The sequence below is a fragment of the Podarcis raffonei genome, chromosome 8 (genome assembly GCF_027172205.1).
Source record: "Podarcis raffonei isolate rPodRaf1 chromosome 8, rPodRaf1.pri, whole genome shotgun sequence".
NCBI classification, from domain to species: domain Eukaryota; kingdom Metazoa; phylum Chordata; class Lepidosauria; order Squamata; family Lacertidae; genus Podarcis; species Podarcis raffonei.
The window spans coordinates 54,420,884-54,446,277 of NC_070609.1; the positions used below are offsets into that span (position 1 = coordinate 54,420,884).

At 44.9% G+C, this 25,394-nt stretch overlaps 1 protein-coding gene across 3 annotated transcripts in view; it reads left to right on the forward strand.

Annotated features, from left to right (window-relative positions):
• The window catches only part of SLC6A2 (solute carrier family 6 member 2), a 64,337-nt gene that overhangs the window by 33,696 nt on the left and 5,247 nt on the right, over positions 1-25,394 (forward strand). For all 3 annotated transcript variants that reach the window (XM_053400118.1, XM_053400119.1, XM_053400117.1), the window contains 8 exons: positions 112-250; positions 1,982-2,116; positions 5,557-5,660; positions 8,093-8,217; positions 10,021-10,133; positions 12,452-12,580; positions 13,138-13,237; positions 22,717-22,817. In XM_053400118.1, the coding sequence (XP_053256093.1) occupies positions 112-250; positions 1,982-2,116; positions 5,557-5,660; positions 8,093-8,217; positions 10,021-10,133; positions 12,452-12,580; positions 13,138-13,237; positions 22,717-22,817 (946 nt within the window). The remainder of the gene's footprint in view (positions 1-111; positions 251-1,981; positions 2,117-5,556; positions 5,661-8,092; positions 8,218-10,020; positions 10,134-12,451; positions 12,581-13,137; positions 13,238-22,716; positions 22,818-25,394) is intronic.

The window sequence follows — 25,394 nt, forward strand, 5'->3', positions numbered from 1 at the left end:
GCTTTGCTGAAACCAAGTCACACCACTTCAAATAAGTGTGGAGCCAGTTAGTGATTGTTTTTCCATACAAAAGGATCTAACTCAATCCCTCTTCTGTCTCTTTTTGCTTAGGCGGAGAGTTCTACAGCTTCACCTAAGCAGGGGGATTCATGATATTGGCTTGCCCCAATGGCAGCTCACACTGTGTCTCGTGGTCGTGGTGATCACTGTTTTCTTCAGCCTGTGGAAAGGTGTGAAGACTTCAGGAAAGGTTGGCAAATATTTTCCTAATACATACATTTTTTTCTTTAAAAGGGGCTTTTCTATTAGTGTTTTGGTGGTTCAGATGTAACATCAAACCATGGTTTGCACAGAACACTGTCTACTTTCAAGCCATGCTTTGTGTTCCAGACATATAGGCACACAGTGGTTCATGCAGCTTCCACCTTCCCTTTACCTTCTCTGATGCTATGCCAAGCAGTGGAGTACCCCCTAAACTGTGAGCCTGTCATGAACTGGCTGGATGCAGAGTTGTGGTGGGAGGTACCAGCTGGGGAACCCCCAAGGTCAGAAGCCCAAAAGGTAACAGGGTTGGTGAGCAGGAAGAGGTTATGGCAAAGGGCAGCTCGGACTCTGAGGCAGAAGCGGAGGCTGGAGGAGAGTGGGGCCAGAAGACAGAGAGGCAGACTGCTGAAGAAGCCAGGGAGTCTCCCCGTCCTGCTGTGGCCAGCTTCTCTTCCCCTTGGGTCTCCTAGAACACAGAGAAAAATGAAGAGAGTGGAACACAGTTTGCAACTGCTTGGGAGGAGGAGCCTTAGGGAAGGCGGGGACCATCAATCAGTCCCTGCATTTGCCTTGTTAGAACAAAACCTACTGGGAAGAGTTGCTGTTATGGCTTCTGGAATAAATAGTTAACTTCACTGACTCTGGGTTGATTGCTGACCTACATTTGACTCTAGCTCCTGACAGCCTCAACCCTTCTAAGACTGACCTTACCCCACTCACCACACTTTTGTATTGTCTCAATTAAGTTTCAGCTTCTTTGTCCCCATCATCCATTCCAAATTACCCAGGCTATATCCAGATACCTGTTCAGACTTCCATAGCCTCCCTTGATTAGGTGCCAGAGACTGAACATGGTTTGATTGAGGTTTGTTTTATGTAACCACAGTTAGATCAAGCCACAATTTCCTGCATTTAGACTTAATGGCAAATTCTGCTTAGTTCAATCTCTCTTTATACATGAAAAGCAGAAGGGAGAAAGGAATGGGGAGCAAGACAACCTTGTCCTGATGTATATTTTGCTCTAGGAGGTTTAGTTTGGCCAGAATCAAATACACACTCCCAGAGTTGGCACTAATTACTGCTACGTGAGCCACCATAGCCACTAGAAGGCCATGAAAATTTGTGCCCTGGGCTTTTAAGACTCGTCTACCCATGTATTATCTGAAACCAAAGGGGCACATTGGTTGCCAGATATGAATTCCCCCCCCCCCCAGCTCTCCTACCTTACTATACAGAAATGGAAAGATGCTGTTCAAATGGTTGGTTGCATTTCTTTTTTAACAACGAAAAAAGCAGTCAAAGAGAGAGGAGCATCTCCACCCCCATCGTTCAGCCAGGACACTGAGGTCCAGCTCCCAAAGGCCTTCTGGCGGTTCCCTCCCTGCAAGAAGTGAGGTTACAGGGAACCAGGCAGAGGGCCTTCTCGGTAGTGGCATCCATCCCTTGGAACGCCCTCCCATCAGATGTCAAGGAAATAAACAACTATCTGACTTTTAGAAAACATCTGAAGGCAGCCCTGTTTAGGGAAGTTTTATTGTGCTTTTAGTATTCTGTTGGGAGCCACCCAGAGTGGCTGGGGAGGCCCGGCCAGATGGGTGGTGTATAAGTAATAAATTGTTGTTGTTGTTGCTGCTGCTGCTGCTGCTGCAGTAGTAATGCTGTCTTTGCCATTCAAGAGACAGATCAATACTTTTTGTTGCTTGTCTTAACGTAATAGGTTGTATGGATAACAGCCACATTGCCTTATGTTGTTTTATCCGTACTGTTAATCCATGGACTGACATTGCCTGGTGCGTATGATGGAATCAAAGCATACCTCAACATTGACTTTAGAAGATTAAAAGAAGCCACAGTGAGTGCTTTGTTTTAACCTTCGCATTTAACATTGAAAAGGAGATTACAGTAACAAACCAAGTTTGTTCATTCACATGCAGTTGATTTATCATTGGATAGAGAGATGTTTTTACGCCTCTTCCATAATAATAGAGCACTTGGACATCCAACGAGGCTGAATGTTGACAGATGGAGGTCTGGTTAAATAAAGCACCTCTTCATATATTGCATGGTTAAGCAATGGAACTCACCCCCCCACACACACACACAGGAGGCAGTGATGACCACCATCTTGGGTGGATTTAAAAGAGTATTGGACAAGTTCGTGGATAAAGATATCAGTGGCTAGCAGCCATTATGCTTATGGTCCAATGTAGTAATGCTTCTGTACACCAGTTGCTGGAAATCACAGGTGGGGAGAGTTCTCTTGTGCTTGGGATCTGCTGGTCAGTTTCTCAGAGGCATCCGGGTGGCCAGTGTGAGAAGAGGATGCTGAACTAGATGAGTCATTAGCCTGACCCAGCAGGCTCTTTTTATCTTCTTAATTAACAACAACAAAATTCAGTACACCATGTTCTATTAAGAGCTTTCCATGTGCACTCATGCTAAGTGATGCTAGGGAATTGCATCTGTTAAGGGTCATGTACTTAACAGATGTGTTGTTTAGGTAATTCAAGATGAACCTCTGCCTTTTAGAACTGGGTGGCTTGGTGGACCTAAGTTACAGCTTTGTCTATTTGCTGTTCATTTCCAGGCCCAATTCAAGCTGCTTCATATTTGCTATTCTCTGGGGTTATCCCATATCTTCTCAAAGGTACCTGATACTGAACAATGAATCCCTGCGTCTGGAATGCCTATGGCAGGAAGTAGTAACCTCATTGGCTCCCCAGCAATGAATGAATTGCTGTCCTGCAGACATCTAGTGTCTCTTTCACAAAAGGAGCAGCAGTAGCTATCCAGTGAAATCTGAGATGCCAGGAAGAGTGTGCCTCCCTTCTTCATTGTTCTCTGTGAAGAGCTTCCTGCAAATACTTTAGTGTTTGTGGGTGCCCTGGTTGTTTTTCTCTTCCTCAGGCTATAAATCTGCCTATGATTGTTTGCCAGCAAGAATCATGCATTACCACAATGGCGTAGTAATGCTTGCAATGACGCAATGCTGAAGCTTAGAAGAAGAGACTGGCTGGCACCTCTTGGGAAAATATTTAGGAAACTTGAAGTAGTTTTGGGTAAACAGCTCTGCGTAGTACTAGTGCTGTTGAAGTCAACATATAGCACAAATGTAGACTGCAGCCTGCAGCTGTGGTATACTTGGAATTAAAACAAAACAACAGTTGGATTTATTTTTAAATGCATATGGCATGTGTCAGAGGTGAGAAATAAAAGAGTTTTAAGCTTAAACCATGCAGGAAGTAAATTTATTGGTGGGGGGGAATGGAAGGTCAGGGAACGGTTATGGTGGAACAAATTATCTGAATTAGATGTGGCTTAAGGTTGAACCAGGGACGTGGGTGGAGCTGTGGGTTAAACCACAGAGCCTAGGACTTGCCGATCAGAAGGTCGGCGGTTTGAATCCCCGTGACGGGGTGAGCTCCCATTGCTCGGTCCCTGCTCCTGCCAACCTAGCAGTTCGAAATCACCTCAAAGTTCAAGTAGATAAATAGGTACCGCTGTGGCAGGAAGGTAAACGGCAGGAAGGTTTCTGTGCGCTGCTCTGGTTCGCCAGAAGCGGCTTAGTCATGCTGGCCACATGACTCGGAAGCTGTACGCCGGCTCCCTCAGCCAATAAAGCGAGATGAGCGCCGCAACCCCAGAGTCGGTCACGACTGGACCTAATGGTCAGGGGTGCCTTTACCTTTACCTTTAAGGTTGAATCAGATGTAATTTCTGCCCATTGGAATGACTTTTTTCAAAAGTACAGACTGACATGTACATATAACATGGGCCCTAGGTTGACATACCTGTGGGCCTCTGAATGTTGTTGGACTCCAGCTCACATCAGCTCCAGCCACCATGGCTAATGATAAGGGAAGATGGGAGCTGTAGTCAAGCAACCTCTGGAAAGATACAGTTTCCTTACCCCTCACCTAGGGCACAGTAATTGCTAGGTACATCACGCTTGGTGTCAACCAGTAAAAATAAGAGCATAAGAAGAGCCTGCTGGATCGGGCCAAAGGTCCATCTAACCATATAATCATACCAGCATCCTATTCTCGCCCACAAGCTGGACCTGAGCACAAGAGCACTCTCCCCTCTTATGGTTTCTAATATCTGATATTGAAAGGCATTTGCTGCCTGGAGGCAAAGCTAGTAGCCATTGATATCCTTTTCCTCAATGAATTGTCTAATCCTCACTGGCCCTCACTGCCTCCTGTGGGAGGGAGTTCCATTGTCCCATAACTGTGTGCTGTGTGAAGAAGTTATTTCATCTATCGATCAACATTCAGTTTCATTGGATGTCCCTGACTTCTCGTGTTGTGATTGTTTTGTATTACTCATTGCCTGAGTCCAGCGATCCTCTGCTTGAGTTCTGTGTCACATATCCCCAGTCCTATAGCATTTTTATTGGTTACCTGTTTGTTTCCAGGTTCAGTTGTGAGTGCTGGTGCCAACTTTCCCCTCCATTAATGGCCTAGAGTAGACTTCACTGACATAGTGCCTTCCAGATGTTTTCTATGCCAGCTCCCATCAGCCCCAGCCAGCACGGGGGAGTTTTCATCCAAATTGTCTGGAGGGCACAGTCTCTCCTAGTACAAAGATACATTAAGGGCCATCTTCTCCCCCACTCAAACATGTCTAAACCTTAAGAGTGGCTTTGGAGACCAGGGGCTACCTAATCTGCACTTTCCAGTGCAATACACAAACTTGAACACAGCTGCTATTTTAAATAACATGCTTCTCCGAATTTTGTAATGCAGTTGTCCAGCCAAGTAATGCATACAAAATGCATATGTTGGGGGCAAAGTGTTCACAAAAATGCATCTGTTAGTGGCAAAAATCACCCCGTTTGTAATTTAGGCAAATGCATACAAGCATATGCATATTAGAAGAAATTTGCACCAAAATACCAATGAATTTTCATGAGGACTTCTTTTTTTAAAAAATCATAATCATTAGCAAAGTGATTTGGAAGTGAACACTGGAAAAATGAGAAATGGAGAAGAACTGAGACTGACAGATTTGCCTATCAGTCTGCCCTCAGGAGCCCAGTTTTCCTCCTCTGCTTCATGCCACAGATGTGCCTGTCCCCTGTCCTTGAAATATTAAAGTATGGTACCTGGGCTCAAATTCTTGCTCACCTATGCTTTTTGGATTTCAGCAGAGCTTTCCACTATTTCTTAGTTTTAAATCCATGAAATTGATTCCCCCCCCAAACAAATTATATAATTGAAAATGCAGTTGTTGTTGTTGTTCAGTTTTGCTATAATCCACAAACTACCTTCCTCTGTTCTCCTTATGCAGGTATGGATTGATGCAGCCACACAAATATTTTACTCCTTAGGGGCTGGGTTTGGGGTCTTAATTGCCTTTGCCAGCTACAATAGATTTGACAACAACTGCTACAGGTAAGCCACAATGCTGTAAAACAACTCATGTCCCTGTAATCAATTTTATTTGTTTAAATAGATGAGGAATACATATTTTTGTTTGTTTGACAATTTTATTTTCATGTAAGTGTGTATGTTCTTAATAATAATGTGCAGAGTCAGTCTATCTTTACATTTCACAAACTGGGGAAATCAGCAGGGAAAGGTCAAAGCAAGGCCTTGGCTTGTGAGCTTCCTAGAGTTATGTGGTTCAGTGGTAGAATGCCTGCTTTGCACGCAGAAGCTCTAAGGGTCAAGCCTGACACCTCCAGGTAGGGCTGGGAGAGACCTCTGCTCGAAACCCTGGTGAGCCACACCAGTCAGTAAAGACAATGCTAAGCTAGATGGACCAATGGTCTGACTCAGTATTAGTCAGCTTCCTATGTTTGCATGCATGTCTGTACAGTGCTGTCATTGTTCTGGAAAGAAGGTATTCATTCCTGAGGTTACTGAACTTAGGAACCTTACTGGACCCAGCTAGTCCAATATCTCGTTTCCCACACCAGCCAATAAAAAGCCTATGCAAAGTCCAAAAGAGCAACCACTTTCTCCTAATGTTCTTCCCTAGTGACTGGCTTTGCAGGGGCATGCAGTCTCTCATTCTGGAAGGTATTACATCACTTAGAGACAGGAAACCTGTTAAAAGATTAGCAGGGTTGAGTAAATATCAAGATCTTTGTGTGGCATCTAAGCCCCCCTTCCGTGACCAATAAGCACATGACGTCTTTGCCCAGCGTTGCTGGACTAGATGGGCCATTGGCCTGATCCACCAGGCTCTTCATGTTCCGCGAAATTCACAATGCCGCAATGAAGCAAATAGTGGCTTTGGCAGTCTGCTATTTTGTTTGTTTCAGATTTGAACTGGGCTTTAGATTTCCAAGTAAGATATTCCACTGTGACAATGAATGGGCATCATCTTGCAGCAGAAGCAACACCTGCAATCACATGCAGTTATCCAAATGACAACCATCTGCTTTTTTTTTTTTTTTGCAATTAGATTACCATTAACCAATCACTAGGAAGCATGCCTTTAAAATGAGAGAGAGAGAACCGTTTCCTGCATAATTGCTTTTATCCTGTAATCTGAGTAAATTTGCCATGAAACATCTAAAACAGAGTGGGGATGCCACCCCACCCTGGATAAAAACTGCTTGAGGCGATATTCAGTATTGCATTAAATTCTTCAAAGATTAATAATCCTGTCTTCCGCTCTATGGCTCGTGTCATTCACTCTCTTCCATATATATAGCCTTTAGAATTGATGCGGGGAAAGTGGTCCCCAGATGGACTCCAACTTCCATCAGCCCCAGCCACAATAGGAAATGGTCAGGGGTGATGGGAGTTGTGGTCCAGCAACATCTGGTGGACCACAGGTTTGCCACCTCTGCTCTCAAACAATGTTTGGTCCTGAGACCATTTCCATTTATATTACTCTGGGGGTAAGGCAGTAATGACAAGGAGCCTGAGGAGACAGTTGTGTTGGCCATATGGCCTGCCCTCTGCCCTCTCCTCGTGTGCTGCTGTAGGATCTTGGCCTATTGCCATTCTCACCACCTTCTGTTTCTGGAATTGGAAGGTGGAACCATTTTGTCCTTTGCCTCAGCTAACCAAATGTATTGAGATGTCCCTGCTCTTTCCCCTTCATTTATCCCCCTCACAACAACCTTGTGCGGTAGAATAAACTGATGGGGACTGGTTGTCCCACAGTCACCCAGTGGTGGTGAAAACCTGCCCTGCAGTTTCCCAAAAGTTTTCTTCCCTCATGAAAGCGCCTTCTGTTTCTTCCTGCTTCATCTGCAGGGCATTTCAAAATTTCTTTAGAATCATTAAACTCTACAAGTCTGGCATCTATCTATCTATCCATCTATCATCTATCTATATCTCCAGTGGCCTCCTTGAAAGTGAGGAAAGCTCTCTACCCATGAGCGTTTCATTAAAGTTTCCTTTTCCCTTTGATAAAGACATTTTCAGTACAGCACTACCGAGTGATCTTTTGAGGCTGAGTAGGAATTTGAACACATGTCACCTGGCTCATCGTCTTAACACTTTAACCACTATGCCGAAGTGGTGTGGAGATCTCTTGAGATTTCTTTTCACTCGGACAAGGCCCATTGACTCTACCTGAGCTTTCTGTTCCTGACACTCGGAGTATTAACACACTGACACTAGTCCACTCAAAATTGCAATCTACCACAAGTTGTCACCTCCAAACAGATGCTTTGGTCAGCAGAATTTGATGATCTGGGTATAAATTTACGCTGGGTGGTGGCCTTAAAAAACAGTAGTCAAATTGTATACAGTACTTCAAATTTGTGCTTAGCTCTACTCAAATGACATTGCATGAGGTTCTTAACTGGGTTTGGCACTGGGATCTGCTTGCTGCCTTTTCATCATCTCCTGATTTCTCCTAGGGATGCGCTGATGACCAGTACAATCAATTGTGTCACTAGCTTCATCTCTGGATTTGCCATTTTTTCTATACTCGGCTACATGGCACATGTATACAAAGTCAAAATTCAAGATGTGGCCACCGAAGGTAAGAATGCATCTGCACACTTTCCTCGTTTCAAACTACATAAACCTATACACCTCTCCTTTTTAGTTGAAAATGCCACATGACAGAATACAGCCAATGAATCTGAATGTTGCAGAATTCAGGACAGATAAATGACTCATCTACACAGTTTGAAATGTGTTGTAAAGTGCAGTATACAAGCGTGACATTGGATGGCAACAGTGAGTTATGTAAAATTCAATGTATTTTTCAAAACGGTGTTTTTTTTAAAGCATTTTCACAGCATTTGTTATATGTGTGTAGATTCTACCAAAGAAAGCCCTTCTACACACAGTGCATGGTTAATCTATGGAACTCACTCCCACAGAAGGCAGTGATGGCCACCAACTTGAATGGCTTTAGAATTAGGATTGTATCATGGAAGAGAGGGCTATCAGTGGCTGCTAGCCATCATGGCTATGCTCTACCTCCATAGCTGGAGGCAGCAATGTTACTGAATAATAGTTTCTGGAGACCACAAGATGGAATAGTGCTACTTGTGCTTTGGTTTTGCTTGTGAGTTTCCCACAGGAATTTGGGTGGCCACATTGAGAACCAGATACTGGACTAGATGGGCCATTGGCTTCAATTAGCAGGCTCTTCCTGTGTTTTTAAGCACGCTACGAGCAATACCAGATTGGGTCCATTACTGTGTTTACACCACATTGACCACACTGCCACCTCACTCCTCCTCCTCTCTCTCTCTTGGTAAGTGACAGTGACCCACCTACCCATAAAATATAGCAATGGTATGCTGTTATACAGTATGTATAGTCTGGTAAGCCTGCTGGTTGAAAGAATAAAGTATTGTAAGGTTTATTACTGCAGGCAAAGAAAGCCACTCTGAGTACAAGATTGCATGTGGAGGCATGTGGTTCACAAAAAAGAAGACCTAACACTAACTAACTGGAGGAGGAGGAGGAAGGAAGCAAAGCCTGAGAATAAATGATCTACAGATAGTTACTTGTAGGCAACTTATTCTTCCCTCATCGATTCCATCTTGTCTTTCCGTTTATTCTATACCCCACAACTGGTCGCGGTAACCAGCTTCACTCCCAACGTGAAGCACATGTCTAGGCTCCAAAGTACAATTTCTGGCTAATGTTTGTGTGTTCCCTCTGGGATTTATTTCCCTGGTCTATATGCAATGTCTATGTATTTGTGCCGTTGACAAAAGCACTTCTGCACCACCTTGAAGCAGTACTTTTCTTCTTTTTCTCCTCTAGATTTTCACTTCTGGCCTATGTGCCTCTCTCAGTCTTCTGAGTTGCATGCTGTGAAATGAGTGTGGTCTAATCCTGCAGAACTGGAAAGGTTTCTCTGTCTCAGAAATGTTTTAAGAAAAGACTGGTTATTTTCAAGGCTTGCTTGTTTCCTTATTCATTTTATAAGGAATAATATTTTACTGTATCACTTGATGTTCTTATGCCAGGTGACAGTGTTGCTACCTATAACAAACATGAAAACAGCCTATCTTTTCTTAACACATTTTGGGCCCAAAGCAGAAGCCTTTCCAGGCAGGATTAGGCCACATACATTATGTTGCAAGCTGTGCAAGCAGCACTATAGTGACACCTGCTGACATATTACAAGCATTACAATGCAGCATATATAACTTTTCAGCCAAGGGTTGGGTGGGGGGGAAGAAGGGAAGCAACTGAATTAGAGACAGTATTAAACAAGGCTCTCTAACCAAGGCATAACCAACCAATATTAAATATAAATATAAAACCTTGCCTTAAAGTTGTACAATTAGGAAACTATTTTTCTTTCCTTCTTCCTCAGGAGCTGGATTAGTTTTCATCATTTATCCAGAAGCTATTTCAACCCTTAAAGGATCAACTTTTTGGGCAATAGTGTTTTTCATAATGCTGCTTTCACTGGGTATTGACAGTTCTGTAAGTATATGTTCATTTCATTTGCAATTCTTTATTCACACACATATATGAATGTCACTCCCACACTGCTGCTCCATTTATGTAAGAGGTCCCACAGCAGAGATCATTCAGTTTTTAACTTAAGGGTTAATTCTGTTATCAGTAAGCCAGGCCAACCAAGATGGTGGTGAAGAAGGAGGTGTTGCTTAGCTAGCAAGCAGAGCAGCATGAAGTTTGCTGATTTAGCACACTCTCTGGTTGATTATGTAGTTCTGGGGGAGCTTTCCTCTGTGTGGTTAGTTGAATATCTCTCTGCTATGTACAAGGTCTGAAATAAGAAAGACAAAACCCCTATGTTCTTTTCTCAAATCACGCACTGTTTTTGTTTAGCTGCCTCAGTAAAGTTTTACCAGGATTTCATTTCTATCTGGATTCAGCCTGTGTTTACGGCTGGTGCTTGAACAATAATAGTTAAATGAATCTCAGTCATTTCATCATGGATTTCAGTGACCTAAATGTAATTTCACAATCAGATCCCTCAACGTCTGTTACCATATTAAGAGAGCTTTAGAGAAGGGGAACCAGTGGCGTGGGGGAACTTTCATAAGTGTCTGTCTTTACTTTCTTTAAGAGGGATTAAGTGGCTTGCTGAAACTTCAGACTTGCCCCATACATTCAGAGCACTCTAACTGCACTCAGTCCTTCTTGTTCTTGATGCTGGAGTGGCATCAAGATTTCTATATTTAAATCAAGAGTGAGTTCACTTCTGGGAAAAACAAACAGAGCCTTCAAACTACAGTAGGGTGACTGACTGACTGTGATGCTCAGGGGGGCTATTGCGGTTCCCTCACCTTCAAGAGGAATCAAAGCTTGAAAGACACCAGTCATTTATCAGGAGGAAGCAAGAGACCCAATGTATGTCAGCATAAGGTAGAAACTAGAAGTTGTGTCGGAGCCTGTGCTATGGGTGCTGTGCACCCACCCCAAAAAATTGTGGATGTCTGGGCCCCCAAGACACCCTATAGTTGGCACCTGTGCTCCCCTCATGAGGTTTCCAGCAACTAGTAATCAGAAGCATTACCGCATCTGACTGTAGAAGTAGAGCAGGCATAGGCAAACTCGGCTCTCCAGATGTTTTGGGACCTACAGTTTCCATCATCCCTGACCACTAGTCCTGTTAGCTAGGGATCATGGGAGTTGTAGCCCCAAAACATCTGGAGGGCCAAGTTTGCCTATGCCTGAAGTAGAGCATAGCCATTGTGGCTAGCCTTCTCCTTCATGAATTTGTCCAACCCTATTTTAAAGGCATTCAAGTTGGTCGCTATGACAGTGCCCCTCCCCCATGGGAGGGAGTGCCACACTTTAATTACTGTATGTATAAGTAAATTATTATTATTATTATTATTATTATTATTATTATTATTATTATTAGTGCTGCATGGAGAAGTAGTTTTGTTTACATGTCCAAAATCATTCCTATGAGGAGATGTTGGCTATAGAGAGTGGTTGCTGTTGTTCCCTCTCATTTTACTAGCTCTTGGATCATGATGAAACTAATTGGTAATAGGTTCAAGACAGGCCCCCTCCCCCCAAAAAAGGAAAAAAGGGAAAACTTGCACAACAGATAATTGACTTGCGAAATTCAATCACACAGGATGTGGCATTTGGTCATACACTTAATAGGTTTTCTTAGCGAGGGTTAGTTAAATTCATGAAGGATTGGTCTGTCCATTGTCATTAGATGTCATATGGAACCTCTCATGTCTGGATACAAGATATCTTTGATTACCAGATGTTTGTGGCAAACAGCAGAAAATAGCCATCTCCCATTTTGCTCATCTGATGAGTTTCCCTTGCCCAATTTGACTCTCAAGGTGGCTCCAGAATTAGAGAAAGAAGCCAGATTTGGTGGATCTTGGATCATGGAAAGCTGCCTTATACTGAGTCAGATCATTAATCTATCTATTTCAGTATTGTCTATACTGATTCACAGTGACTCTCCAGGATTCTTGGAGCTGTAGTTTCTTAAGGGAGCCAATAGTTGTTAGGTGACCCCTATTCCCCTGCGAGAGCTACAATTTCAGAATGGTTTAACAATCAATTCCTTTTCACAGAGAACTCTGGGAATCTTACTCAGTAGACCCACTGAAACAAATGATTCTAAGTTAGCCATGCCCATTTACTTCTAGGTCTACTCTGTGTAGGAGTTGCATTGGATACCACCCATGGAGTAATTAATTTGTACCAGTTTTTTTAATAAAAAAATAGGACACGGTTAAATTATAAAGCATTTTTGCTAACCTGCAATTTTCTTTTTTTTATTTCCTTTTTGTTTTTAGATGGGTGGCATGGAAGCTGTCATCACCGGCTTAGCAGATGATTTCCACATCCTAAAAAGACACAGAAAACTTTTCACATTTGGGGTCTCCTTTGGCACCTTCCTCGTTGCTCTCTTTTGCATAACAAATGTAAGTGTCCCTTTGGGAAGTCTGTGCCTATTCTTGGGCAACAACTCAAGTGGATAGCTGCCAATCCTTCCATCAAATTTTGTGTCGGGGAGTTAACGATTTGGCACAAAGGCCAGAAACTGCTGCCGACCCAATACATAGATGATAGAGAAAATCCTGTTATCTTATGCTCCAGTGAGAGATTCAAATTACAGAATTAAAAATTAGTAATGTATTTATTGCATTTATATCCCCCTCTCCCCCACTCCCGGAGTTCAAGTTGATGTTCTTTACTTATCATTCCCCATGACAGAACTGTTTCTTTTAAATCTTTCTCTTCCTACTTTTACTCTGCATGATTGGCCAACAGCCTCCAGGATGATAACCCAATGGTCTGTCCATCACAGACACCAGGTTAGGGAAAAAAACTGGTCTGTATTGAGTCAGACTCTCCTAGGACTGAAATAGATTGGTTACATGGGTTGTCAAGCAAATTAGATCCCATCCAATCAGAGCTTTGAGTGTTCGAGTATTTCTGGGCTGCTTGTTTTATTGGATGCTTTCTTCTTGTTACTTAGGGTGGAATCTACATACTGACTCTGTTGGACACATTTGCTGCTGGGACGTCCATCTTGTTTGCTGTTTTAATAGAAGCCATTGGCGTCTCCTGGTTTTATGGTGAGCCAGCGGTGGGGGAGGATTGTTCCAATTGTTTATGACTGCAACCAGTCAGAGTAAACTGCAGTGTTTCCCCCCAAAGTAATTGCTACAGTAACATCATAGTAGTTTAGAGAAAGGGAATGTGGATGAACAAGAATCAAAGAAGAAGAGACAAAGGGGCTATCTAGACCAGCATTCTTTTTCCACTGGGGCCAACCAAATTCCTATGAGAAGCCCAAAGCAGGGCATGAATGCTGTAGCCGTCTCCTGCAGATGAACCTCCGCAGGTATGTGCTGGGTGAATAAGTCCTTCCTTTTGCCTGTCCCGAATCTCCCACCATTCAGCTTCATTGAATGGCTCGGGTTCCAGTATTACCGGGGGGGGGGGGTCTACATCCTAATTAAAAACACATCTCATGAAAATTTGTCAGAAATTTAGTGAAGATTTCTCCTGATCATCATACTTTTTGTGCGCAGTTTTGACTAATGTCCGCTGTTTTCCCTAACATAATGCATTTCTGTATGTTGTTTTCAGTTGCTGATTTTTATGCACATTTCACCTCTGACATATGCATTTTGGTAAACGCTGTTTGATTGGAAAACTAAACTGAAAAATTCTAAGAAGTGCAAACTTCGAGAGACAGCTGTGTTTCAGTTCTCATACAGTTTTGAAAAGTGCATGTTAAGGAGGTTCACTATTAAATGCAAGCTGAATTGAATTTCTCCTCCATCTCTAGCTCTGGAATGTATGACATCAGGCTGCAGCTCATGGGATCAGTGTGACTGCCTATTGAACAAAAGTCTCCATTCCCATATACTAGAATATGCCCGTGAAAGGCATGTTATGGCCTTTCTCCTCGACATCTAGTTTTCAATAGGCTGTTTTTTCATATGCATTTTATGTTATATACAAATCAATAAAATATTGTGAGCCTCCCATCAGCCTTATGCAATAGTCCAGTCCAAACGGAGGTGTTCCTTTTTTCTTTGACGTCTTCATCTGCTGTCTATCAGACAGAGACCAAAACATCAGGTCAAAGACTCCCTTTATTTACACACTCAGCTCAGCTTTTTGAGATTAGTTGCAATTCAACATCAGAGAACAGAGCTTTGCCCTCTGATGCTTTCTGTATGTCAAATAGCCAAAGGACATAAACACAGACCAGTGGAGTAAAGGAGACACAGAGAGATTAATTTCCCCCCTCTTTCCCACTGTGTAGACGATCATAACACTGCCAGCCAGCCAGATGTCTCTCCTCCTTCTCCTGCAAATGAAAATGAATGCGTTTAGATAACCTGGGCTTGAAAAGCTTGCTGAAGCTGTATTTATTATAACAGCTCTTTAGAGAGTTTACTAAACACAGCAGGGCAACCTGGGGGGAAATGGCTTTTTAATCACACATGCGCCTGCCAAGAGGTAAGAGCGAGGAAGCTTCTGACCGACTACTACCTTGAAGGCTGGGAGCACGGCGTTAATTATGCCCTCAATTACACTGTTCCCATCATGTTGTATAAATGCATGTGATTGCAGGGCAGCTCAAGCTCTGCTAGGACAGCGTTCCTTGGGGAGAGGGTTGGATAGTTAAACCACAGTCAGTCCCTCTTCCCAAGAATCTCTGGGGATTGTAGCAAGCTGCAAGCAGAGTAGGGCTCTCCTGACAACTCTCGGCACCCTTAACAAACTACGGCCCCCAGGCATATTTGGAGGAAGCCGTGGCTGTTAAAGTGGAATCATAGTGCTTTAAATGTAACGTGAATGTGCCTAAGAATGGATCCCTTTCTTTCTTTCTTTCTTTCTTTCTTTCTTTCTTTCTTTCTTTCTTTCTTGTGGGGAACCTAGTACCATCGACAAGTTGTTGCATGACAATTCCCTTCAGTCCCAATGGTCAGAGATAGAAAGTTATACAATCATAGAGTCTGAAGGGAGCCCGAGGATCATCTTGTCCCACCTCCTGCAATTCATGGTAGCAAAGATCCAACAACATCTGGAGGATTGCCTCTTCCCTATCCCTGTTTAAAAAGGTTTGCATCAGTGGAGGTGCTCCCTAGCCTAGTCTGAGCCACGAGACCCTTCCCCGCCTTTTTTGCTAAATTTCTTCTCTTCATTGCTCTCCTCAAAATTATCTCCCATTCTGTTGAAACAAGAGGTCCGGAACTGAGAACGCTCCACATTATTGCCATCACGGAATGAAGTCCACCCCCACAGCACTACCCTTCCTTTTTTCTCTGGTCATAGCCAGGTGTCTTCTTAAATGGTTTTCTTATGAACTTTCCTCCCTTTGTTCTTACCATTCCTTTCCCTCATCAAACGCCTCTGCTTGGTCACACACATTCTCATCTTTCAGTTCTTCTGCCAAAGACCTCCTAAGTGCTTTGGCAACTCCAAAAGCGCAATGAGGACACGATCATCCAAACAAGATGATGCGGGTTGTTGCATGCTCCCTCACCCCTTTCCCCATCTGCATTAAAAGGCCTGTAACCAGGTTCATGGAAGTAATTCTTCATGCACCATATCATTTCAAACTGTCCCTATAAAAAGCTCTACGTTAATCAACACCTTCCATAGAGATTGCATTTCTTCTTCATCCTTTTGACTCACTTGTTAATCCTCCAGATTCTTTCCTCTTTGATTCAGCTGTCTCCTCTTCAGTATAACGGACAACATAGCTTCAGTCCTCTCAAAGTTGAAACAAGGTCAACGTTTGTTGTGTGAAATTCATCCTATGCCTTCTGCTTTGCTGCTTATAAATGGGCCTCTACTCTCCCTGCATAAGTATAAATGCTGGGATGTGACTGAGGTTACGGCATATCTCTTGGAGTTTGCTGATCAAAGAATATGACATTAACAACATCCCTATCTTCTTTGGACTCAGAAGTTATTTACTCCTCCTGAACTCGGATTTACTGGCCTTTTAGAATAGCTTCCTTTTGGTTGCGGTTCATGTCATTGACTCTCTGCAATTAGCCAGACTCTGTTCATTTCTTAGAACTAGTTCTTTCCTAATTACTACCATTCTTCCTTCTCTTGCTCATATCCCCTTCCCTTTGGAAGTTCTACACACAAAGGGCCCCAGGTTCAATTCCTGGTGTATCCAGGTCAGACTGGGAAAACATCCTGTGAGTGTCTGAGGGCCCTGCTCTTGCCACTTACCATCTGCCCTGGGGCGGGGCCTGAAGCCTCAAAGGACTGCTCTGCTGCCCAGGAGGACTCCCCTGTGAGTGTCTGAGGGTCCTGCTCCTTCCTGCCACTTACCATCTGGCCTGGGGCGGGGCCTGCAGCCTCAAAAGGACTGCTCTGCTGCCCAGGAGGACTCCCCTGTGAGTGTCTGAGGCCCTGCTCTTGCCACTTACCATCTGGCCTGGGGCGGGGCCCGAAGCCTCAAAGGACTGCTCTGCTGCCCAGGAGGACTCCCCTGTGAGTGTCTGAGGGCCCTGCTCTTGCCACTTACCATCTGGCCTGGGGCGGGGCCTGAAGTCTCAAAAGGACTGCTCGGCTGCCCAGGAGGACTCCCCTGTGAGTGTCTGAGGGTCCTGCTCTTGCCACTTACCATCTGGCCTGGGGCGGGGCCTGAAGCCTCAAAAGGACTGCTCTGCTGCCCAGGAGGATTCCCCTGTGAATGTCTGAGGGCCCTGCTCTTGCCACTTACTATCTGGCCTGGGGCGGGGCCTAAAGCCTCACAAGGACTGCTCCTGCCACTATCTGGCCCAGGTGGGGCCTCACAGGGACGGTTGTTGCCACTGATGCTGCTACTGCCCAGGAGGACCCGGAGGGGTGCAGAGTTCTTTTTAACATGTTTTAAAATGTTCCTTTCCCTTTAGATTTTTATATATGGGGGTGGGATGGATGTTTGGGTGGGCTTGGGAATTCGTTAGATTTTGATGAATTTGTAATTTTGCAGTTTTTATTTGTATTGTTTTATTGTTTTCTGGGTTGTTTTGTTTTTTGTTTTTATTGTTTTAAGGTTTTATTGTTTTAGGCTGTGAAAGAATAACATTAATTGCCATCAATGGAGGCTACTATGAGGCTTGGGGTTGCTACCGTGGAGGGGCGAGGGAGGTATGGCGGTGGGGGCAGATGTTATAGGCGAAGGGGATCGAGATATGGATATGCTCGTACCCCTTCCAATCTGCGCCTCATCCCGAGGGACGAGGGTAGGGCGAGCAAGGACTACTCACCTCCGTCACTGGTGCTGTGCAATGCCAGGTCTATAGGCAACAAAACCGCCACCCTGCGAGATTTCTTTATCTCGCAGGGGGTCGACCTGGCTTGTGTGACGGAGACCTGGGTGCGCGAAGGGGCAACAGTTACCTTACGAGAGATGGCGCCCCCGGGTTTCTCCGTCCTCCACCAGTCACGGACTGTGGGCCGGGGGGGAGGGGTGGCATTATTAATCCGGGAAGATTGTTCTTTCAGGGCTCTACCATCACCATCGATCCCCGGCATTGAATGTGTTGGCCTAGTGTGGGGCTCCGAGGAGAGCTTGGCTGTCTGGCTGGTGTACCGGCCACCTAGCGCACCAGCAGCCACCCTGTCAGGCCTATTGGAGGCGGTGGCCGGCTGGGCCTTGGAGTTCCCTAACCTATTGGTATTGGGGGACTTCAACATCCATGCTGATGCCACTCCCTCCTCACAGGCTCTGGACCTGGTGTCTTCCATGGCGACACTAGGGCTCTCCCAGTTTGTTTCGGGCCCCACACATCAAGCAGGCCACACGCTGGATTTGATCTTTGGTGTAGGTATAGATGTGATCATGTCTCCTTCGATGAAGGTGCCATGGTCTGATCACTACGCTCTGAAAGCCAGGATTGACTTTCCACCCCCACCCTGCTTAGGTGCCGAGCCGATTTGGGCTCGCCCGCAGAGGCTGATGGACCCTGATAGATTCCGCCAAGCCTTGCGGGACCTTGCTCCCCCTGGCGACTCATTGACTGAGCTTGTTGAGGGCTGGAATATCCAGCTCCTGGCAGCCATCGATGAGATCGCACCGAAGCGCCCTCTGCGACCCCGCAGAAACCGGGCTCCCTGGTTTACCGAGGAGCTCCGGAAAATGAAGCGGGACCTCAGACGGCTAGAGCGAGTATGGCGGGGTGCCCGTGACGGAGCCTCAAGAACATCTTATAGGGCTTTTATGAAAACCTACGAGATGGCGGTGAAGGCTGCTAAGAAGTCTTACTTCTCGGCCTCCATTGCATCCGCTAGCTCTCGCCCGGCGCAATTATTTAGTATAATCAGGTCTTTAACGTCCCTTGAAGAACAGCCAAATTTAAATAACAATTTGACACACGGCTGTGAGGCATTTGCGAGCTTTTTTGCGGAGAAGGTCTTGTTGCTCCGCCATGACCTCCCTGCCAATTTGGATACAATAAAGGAACTGGAGGCCCCTCGACTGTCCTCGGGTCCAGTATTGGACCACTTTGACCGGATATCCCCAGCCGATGTGGACAGACTCCTCCGAGCTGGAAAGCCCACCACCTGTCCTCTTGACCCATGCCCGTCTTGGCTGATTAGAGCGTGTCCAGACGAGGTGCGGGCCCTCCTGGGGGATATCATCAATTTGTCCCTTGGCACGGGGACATTCCCAGGGGAACTGAAGGAGGCAGTGGTGCGCCCGCTCTTAAAGAAAACATCATTAGATCCTTTAGATCTATCCAATTACCGCCCGGTTTCGAATCTTCCGTTCCTGGGTAAGGTGATTGAGAGAGCGGTTGCTGAACAGCTTGGTGGGTTTCTGGATGAAACATCGGCTCTGGATCCATTCCAGTCTGGCTTCCGCGCTGGTCATGGGACCGAGACAGCTCTGGTTGCCCTAACAGATGATCTTCGTAGACAGCTGGATCGAGGCGGGTCGGGGCTGCTGATTCTTCTAGATCTGTCAGCAGCTTTCGACATGGTCGATCATGAACTTCTGGACCACCGCCTTGCCGACGTGGGGATCCAGGGCACAGTCCTTCAATGGCTGCGCTCGTTTCTCTCTGGTCGGGGACAGAGGGTGGCGCTTGGGGGGGAATTGTCATCGCGCCACTCCTTGGTGTGTGGAGTACCTCAGGGTGCGATACTCTCCCCAATGCTTTTCAACATCTTTATGCGCCCCCTCGCCCAGCTTGTCCGGAGTTTTGGGCTGGGTTGCCATCAGTATGCCGATGACACCCAACTCTATCTGTTGATGGATGGCCATCCTGACTCGGCCCCAGACACACTGACCAGATGTCTGGAAGCTGTGGCTGGATGGTTACGTGGGAGCCGGTTGAAGCTAAATCCTTCGAAGACAGAGGTCCTGTGGCTGGGACGGGACGATATGGGATTGGGGGGGCAACTCCCATCTCTTGCGGGGGCGCAGTTAGTGCCAGCACCGTCCGTTAAGAGTTTGGGTGTAATCTTCGACACCTCCCTTTCCATGGAGGCGCAGATTGCAGCTATAACAAAGGCGGCATTTTTCCATCTCCACCAAGCTAAGCAGTTGGCTCCTTACCTCTCTCGCCCTGACCTAGCCACTGTGATCCACGCGACGGTCACCTCCAGACTGGATTATTGTAACTCGCTCTACGTGGGGCTGCCCTTAAGACTGACCCAGAAACTCCAGCGGGTGCAGAATGCTGCAGCGAGACTCCTTATGGGGTCTTCGCTGCGAGATCACATTCATCCGGTGCTATATCAACTGCACTGGCTCCCGGTGGAGTACAGGATCAGGTTTAAGGTGCTGGTTTTAACCTTTAAAGCCGTATACGGCCTAGGACCCTCGTACCTACGGGACCGCCTCTCCTGGTATGCCCCACAGAGAAACTTACGGTCTTCAAATAAAAATATCTTGAAGGTCCCAGGCCACAGAGAAGTTAGGCTGGCCTCAACTAGAGCCAGGGCTTTTTCGGCTGTGGCTCCGACCTGGTGGAACACTCTGTCACAAGAGACTAGGGCCCTGCGGGACTTGACATCTTTCCGCAGGGCCTGCAAGACAGAGCTGTTCCGCCAGGCCTTTGGCCAGGGCACAGCCTGACTCCCTCCCTCGGCAATCTTCGCGGAGCTCTGGCCCAGTGGTGGCCAGTGGCTTGAATTTAATTAATTTTATAATGAATGATTTTAGAGTGTTGTTTGTGTTGTACTTTTGTATTGTTTTATTGTTGTTAGCCGCCCTGAGCCCAGCTTCGGCTGGGGAGGGCGGGATATAAATAAAATTTATTATTATTATTATTATTATTATTATTATTATTATTATTATCCTGCCTGAAACCTTGGAGAGCGGCTGCCTGCCAGTGTAAACAGTGCTGAGCTAGATGGACTAATGGTTTGACTCAGTATAAGGCAGCTTCCTATGCTCCTATTCAAATTTACTGCTGCACATAGCTCAGTGGTAGAGCACACATTTTGTATTCTAAAGGTCTCAGGTTCAAGCCCTAGTATCTCCAGATAGCACTGGGAGAGACCCCTGCCTGAAATCCTGAAAGGCCACTCCTTATCGTATAGACAATAAAGGTAAAGGGACCCCTGACCATTAGGTCCAGTCGTGACCGACTCTGGGGTTGCGGCACTCATCTCGCTTTATTGGCCGAGGGAGAGGCGTACAGCTTCCGGGTCATGTGGCCAGAATGACTAAGCCGCTTCTGGCGAACCAGAGCAGCACACTGAAACGCCATTTACCTTCCCACCGGAGCGGTACCTATTTATCTACTTGCACTTTGACATGCTTTCGAACTGCTAGGTTGGCAGGAGCAGGGACTGAGCAATGGGAGCTCACCCCATTGCAGGGATTCGAACCGCCAGCCTTCTGAGTGGCAAGTCCTAGGCCCTGTCGTTTAACCCACAGTGTCACCTGCGTCCCTATCATATAGACAATACACTGATCTAAATGGACCAGCTGTCTGACTCAGTGAATAAGGCATCTTCCTATGTTCCTGTGTTCAATGGAGTTTAAAAGATGTCTAGTGGAATAGACCAGTGGTCTGGCTGGGTAGAAGACAGCTCCCTACATTAGACCAGGGTCATGACTCAGTGGTGGAGCATCTTCTATGCCTGCAGAGTTCAATTTTCAGGTAGGTCTGCTGCCTAAAACTCTGGAGAGTTACTACCAGTCAATGTAGACAGATATATGATCAGCTATAATAGGTAGAAGGCTGATTCCCCCCTGTGGATCAGTATGAGGGGAGACTTTCAAGTCAACTGTTTCAGGAAGCTAAGAGATGGTTTTTGTTGTTGACACATTGCTCTGTAAAACATAATTTATTATGGCTGTAGGGAATGTTAAAATTGATCATTGGTTAAATCTGACATGGCTCTGCCCACCTACTATCTTCGGAGTTGATCTCTCTCTCTCTCTCTCTCTCTCTCTCTCACACACACACACACACCAGCCATCCCGTTCTTTCAATGCCCAGTTGCCTTATTGACCAGCAGAAAACTCTGTTTAGCTGAAAGGCGCACACTTGACATTTTAGCACCAGCCAAAGGAAGTTTTTCTGAAATGTTTTGATGGCAGCTTAAGCTATACCTGTGTCAGTTTATGTGGGGAAGGAATGACTGCATGTAAGAGTTTTTACAAAGAATGATTCCAAATAAGAATTTGTTATTACATGGATAAACTGTGGTGTTTACAAACTGAGTGGATATTCTTATATGTTTGACTGTCATTTTGGGCTACAAAGGGATTTTAGGGAGGGGCAAAATGTGCACATGTTTCCTTCTGGTTCTCTGGCATTATTTTCCCTCTTCCCTGCTTTAGTTCCATTTTCCTGGGCTGGCTTCTTCCTGAAAAAGAGGCACATGGGAGAACCCAGATACCATGGACAACTTTAGGGGTTAGACTAGATGACCCTGGGGATCCCTTCCAACTCTCCAATTCTATGATTCTAACATTAGGAACTTGGTGCTGTTACGGTGCTGCATTGCAGATGTTGCTGCATGATGCCTTTCCCTTTTTGGAGAACTCCTAGAAAATCATAAAAAGAAGTGACTTTTTTGCCATTGCAAAATGGAAAAATGTGCCCATTTCAGCAGAACCCTAACTAGATTTGCTAATTAACATTGTAAATAATGGTACTTTGTTTTTAAAAACCCTCATACTAACAGATGTTAGGAAAAGTTTTGTAGAATTAAGGGACTTTGCTTACAACAATTGAGCTGAATTAGGGTTTTAGAGAGGACAAACCTTTGCTGTGATTTGCTACTTGACAGCATTCCAAATGTATGAAACCTTACCAGAGCTTAGTCCCTCCCCCCCCCCCGAGTTCCTGGGACTTACTCCCAAATAAGCACACACAGGAACTGCAGCAAATTGCTTAAATCTCATTGGATTCAGTGACTTCAAGATGACAGTCATTTGCCCATCATTTCATAGAGCACCATCCTTTTGATGATCCCACAGAACATGAGTCACATTCCAACAGCTTATCAGCTTTAAGTGGGATGGCAAGCAAGTAGTGTGAACATCAAGCATTGCAGTGGCTGTTGTTGTCAAATGTATCCATGCGCTGTCTGCTTCTGTCTTATATTTGTGGTCAACCTTCAGGTGTGGACAGGTTCAGTGAAGACATCCAGCAAATGATGGGCTTCAAACCAGGCCTCTACTGGAGACTTTGTTGGAAATTCGTGAGCCCTGCTTTTTTATTGGTAAGCCTTTCAGATGTTTTTATAGGAATTATAGAGCATGTGAATCTATGGCAGGCATAGCCAAAGTGGTGCCTTTCCACATGATGTTGGGCTTCAGCTCCCATCAGCCTTATCTGACATGACCAATGGTGACAGAAGCTATAGTCCAGTAGCAACGTATGAAGGGAACCACATTGACTACTCCTGTGACATGGTTTGCTCCCCTGCCTCTTCTGGTATAGATCAAAAATGCGGGTCCTGGCCCAGACATGTTCATGTATAAGAAACCTACAATCAGGTAGAGTAGGGATGAGCATGCTAGCTTCCATGAACTGGAGGGTGACCGTATAAAATGGGGAGCCTTTGCTGTTCATACAGACTTCCTGTGTGGTGTAGTACCCTAGAAAATACTGTATTTTTCCGTGTATAAGACTAGGAACGTAAAGCACCATAGGGGAAAAAAAGAGCATTATTATTAATCATAGAATTGTAAAGTTGGAAGGCACACCAAGAGTCGTCTAGAGCAACCCTCTGTGATACAGGAATCACAGCTAATAACTGGCTAATCAAGAAAGTTTAAGCAGCTGCAAAGGCCAGGCAGCATAAAAAATAGTGTTCAAAAGATGCCTGAAAGTTAAAAGCAAGATGCCTGCTGCATCTCTGCTGCAAGAGTATTTCAAAGCAAGGGACCAGTGATACTAAAAGCCCAACTTCTCATTGAAGCTAGTCAGGGCTGTGTAATATTGGAGACAGCTAACTGTGCTCCTCTGGATGATCTCAGTGATCAGGCTGGGATGTAAGAGCTCAGGCATCCTGGATCCAAGCTGTTTAGGGCTTTGTATAGTAATACAAGAGCTCTGAACCTTCCCTGGTAGCATCAAACAGACAGTGCAGATGTTTTAGCGAGGAGGGGGGGTCACATGCTGTCAGTTGCCTGCACCCGCCGGCCATCTGCAATATCAAAAACCTCCTTCTGCGTTTGAATCTCCCTTGACCTTGGACACCTTCAACTTGAAATTGCTCTGCACAGTTCTACTGAAAGGAGTAGGGCTTCAGAACAGCACGTGTTAATGGATTTTGTACAAGAAATAGATTGTTCCATAGGTGCAGGAACATGAAGATTAATGGGAAAGAGTGATCAGTAACTGGACTGTTGTTGAATGGAAGTTTCCACAGTTTTGTTTGTGGGTCTGGTTTTGTTGTTTTATTTTCAATCTTCAGCTGCTGCAGAGGTGCTGGTGGTGGGAAATAGAATCTGAAAATGAGATATTTGTTTATTAATTTTAAAAGGGGGAGAAACAGTAAGCTGTTTGGCGTCATTTAAAATTTTTAACACATGGAAGATGTTTCTGCTTGGAACACTCACAACCCACTTTTGTTAACATTTCCCTTTTTGATTTCCCGCTCAAAATCTGAAGATCCCCCACTCCACTACTTCTAATCATGGGACTCTGTAAGACCATTAAGTGCATCTTTTTCAAATGAAATATAAATAAATAACAGATGTGTCCCACCTTTCTGGGCTCTTTGCTCTCATAAGATTTGAAGAAGATGAAAACACACATACTATCTAATTGCAGTGATGAGCAGCAGATGGTTCCTTTTTTCTTTTTAATTGGAAACAAAAAAAAGAGCAGATCAACCCAAAACGTCTTTAATTTTTTTATTCCAGATGTCAAGTGAAGTGAGTGTGAATGTAGTAAATATATATATTAAGGATAAATGTGCTTTCAAATGCCAGTGGCGGGAGAATTGCAACCTGATGTGGAAAAGGGGGGGGGGGAGGGAGACTGGAAAAATGAGGGAAACGGAAATTGAGAAATTTGTCTATTTCTAGTCCATAGTAGCTTCCTGGAAGCAAATCTCTTGCTTTAGTGTAAAGATGGAGTTGGGTAAGTTTAGGCTGGAGAAGAGAAGCCTGAGAGGTAATATGAAAACCATCTTCAAATATCTGAAGGGCTGTCACATGAAAGATGGAACAAGTTTGTTTTCTGCTGCTCCAGAGGGTAGGACTGTCAGGTTTGCATTTATTGATACAGGAAGTATTGGTTTAAAGTGTAGAGATCTTTCCTATTCTAATTAATTCAAGAAGGTTCTAGAAACTTCTCTGTATGTGACAAGCTGGTGCAAACTGGAAGTTTCTAGCTAACAATCAAGCTTCTATCCTGTCTGGAAACAAGCAGAAGGTTCCTGATGTTTGGGTTATTCCTTCAGAGAAGCTGAACAGCTGGTTCAAGCTGGTTTTGTTAACTATTTCTGTCAAGGTCATGCTGACTATAATAATAGGCCAGAAGGAGCCTAGGTTTCACTTTCTGTCTCTCTTTCCTTCTGGTGTGGTGGTCTGTATATAGTGTTAAGGTTTTAGTCTTTTTTTAAGTTTAAGTTAAGTCTGCTGCACCTTGATTTCTTATGGACTATGATAATCCTGAAGACTTGGATTTGTGACCGTTATGTTCATTTGCCTTCAGTAGTAAAAACTCTGCTGGATGAAGTTGATTGCCTATGGCTTATTTTTTGGGAACCCTGCACCGTGTTAAATTTTTTACTCTGCTAACTATACGTTGGAGTCTGCTCTGGATCAGTATGGAGCAGAATCAT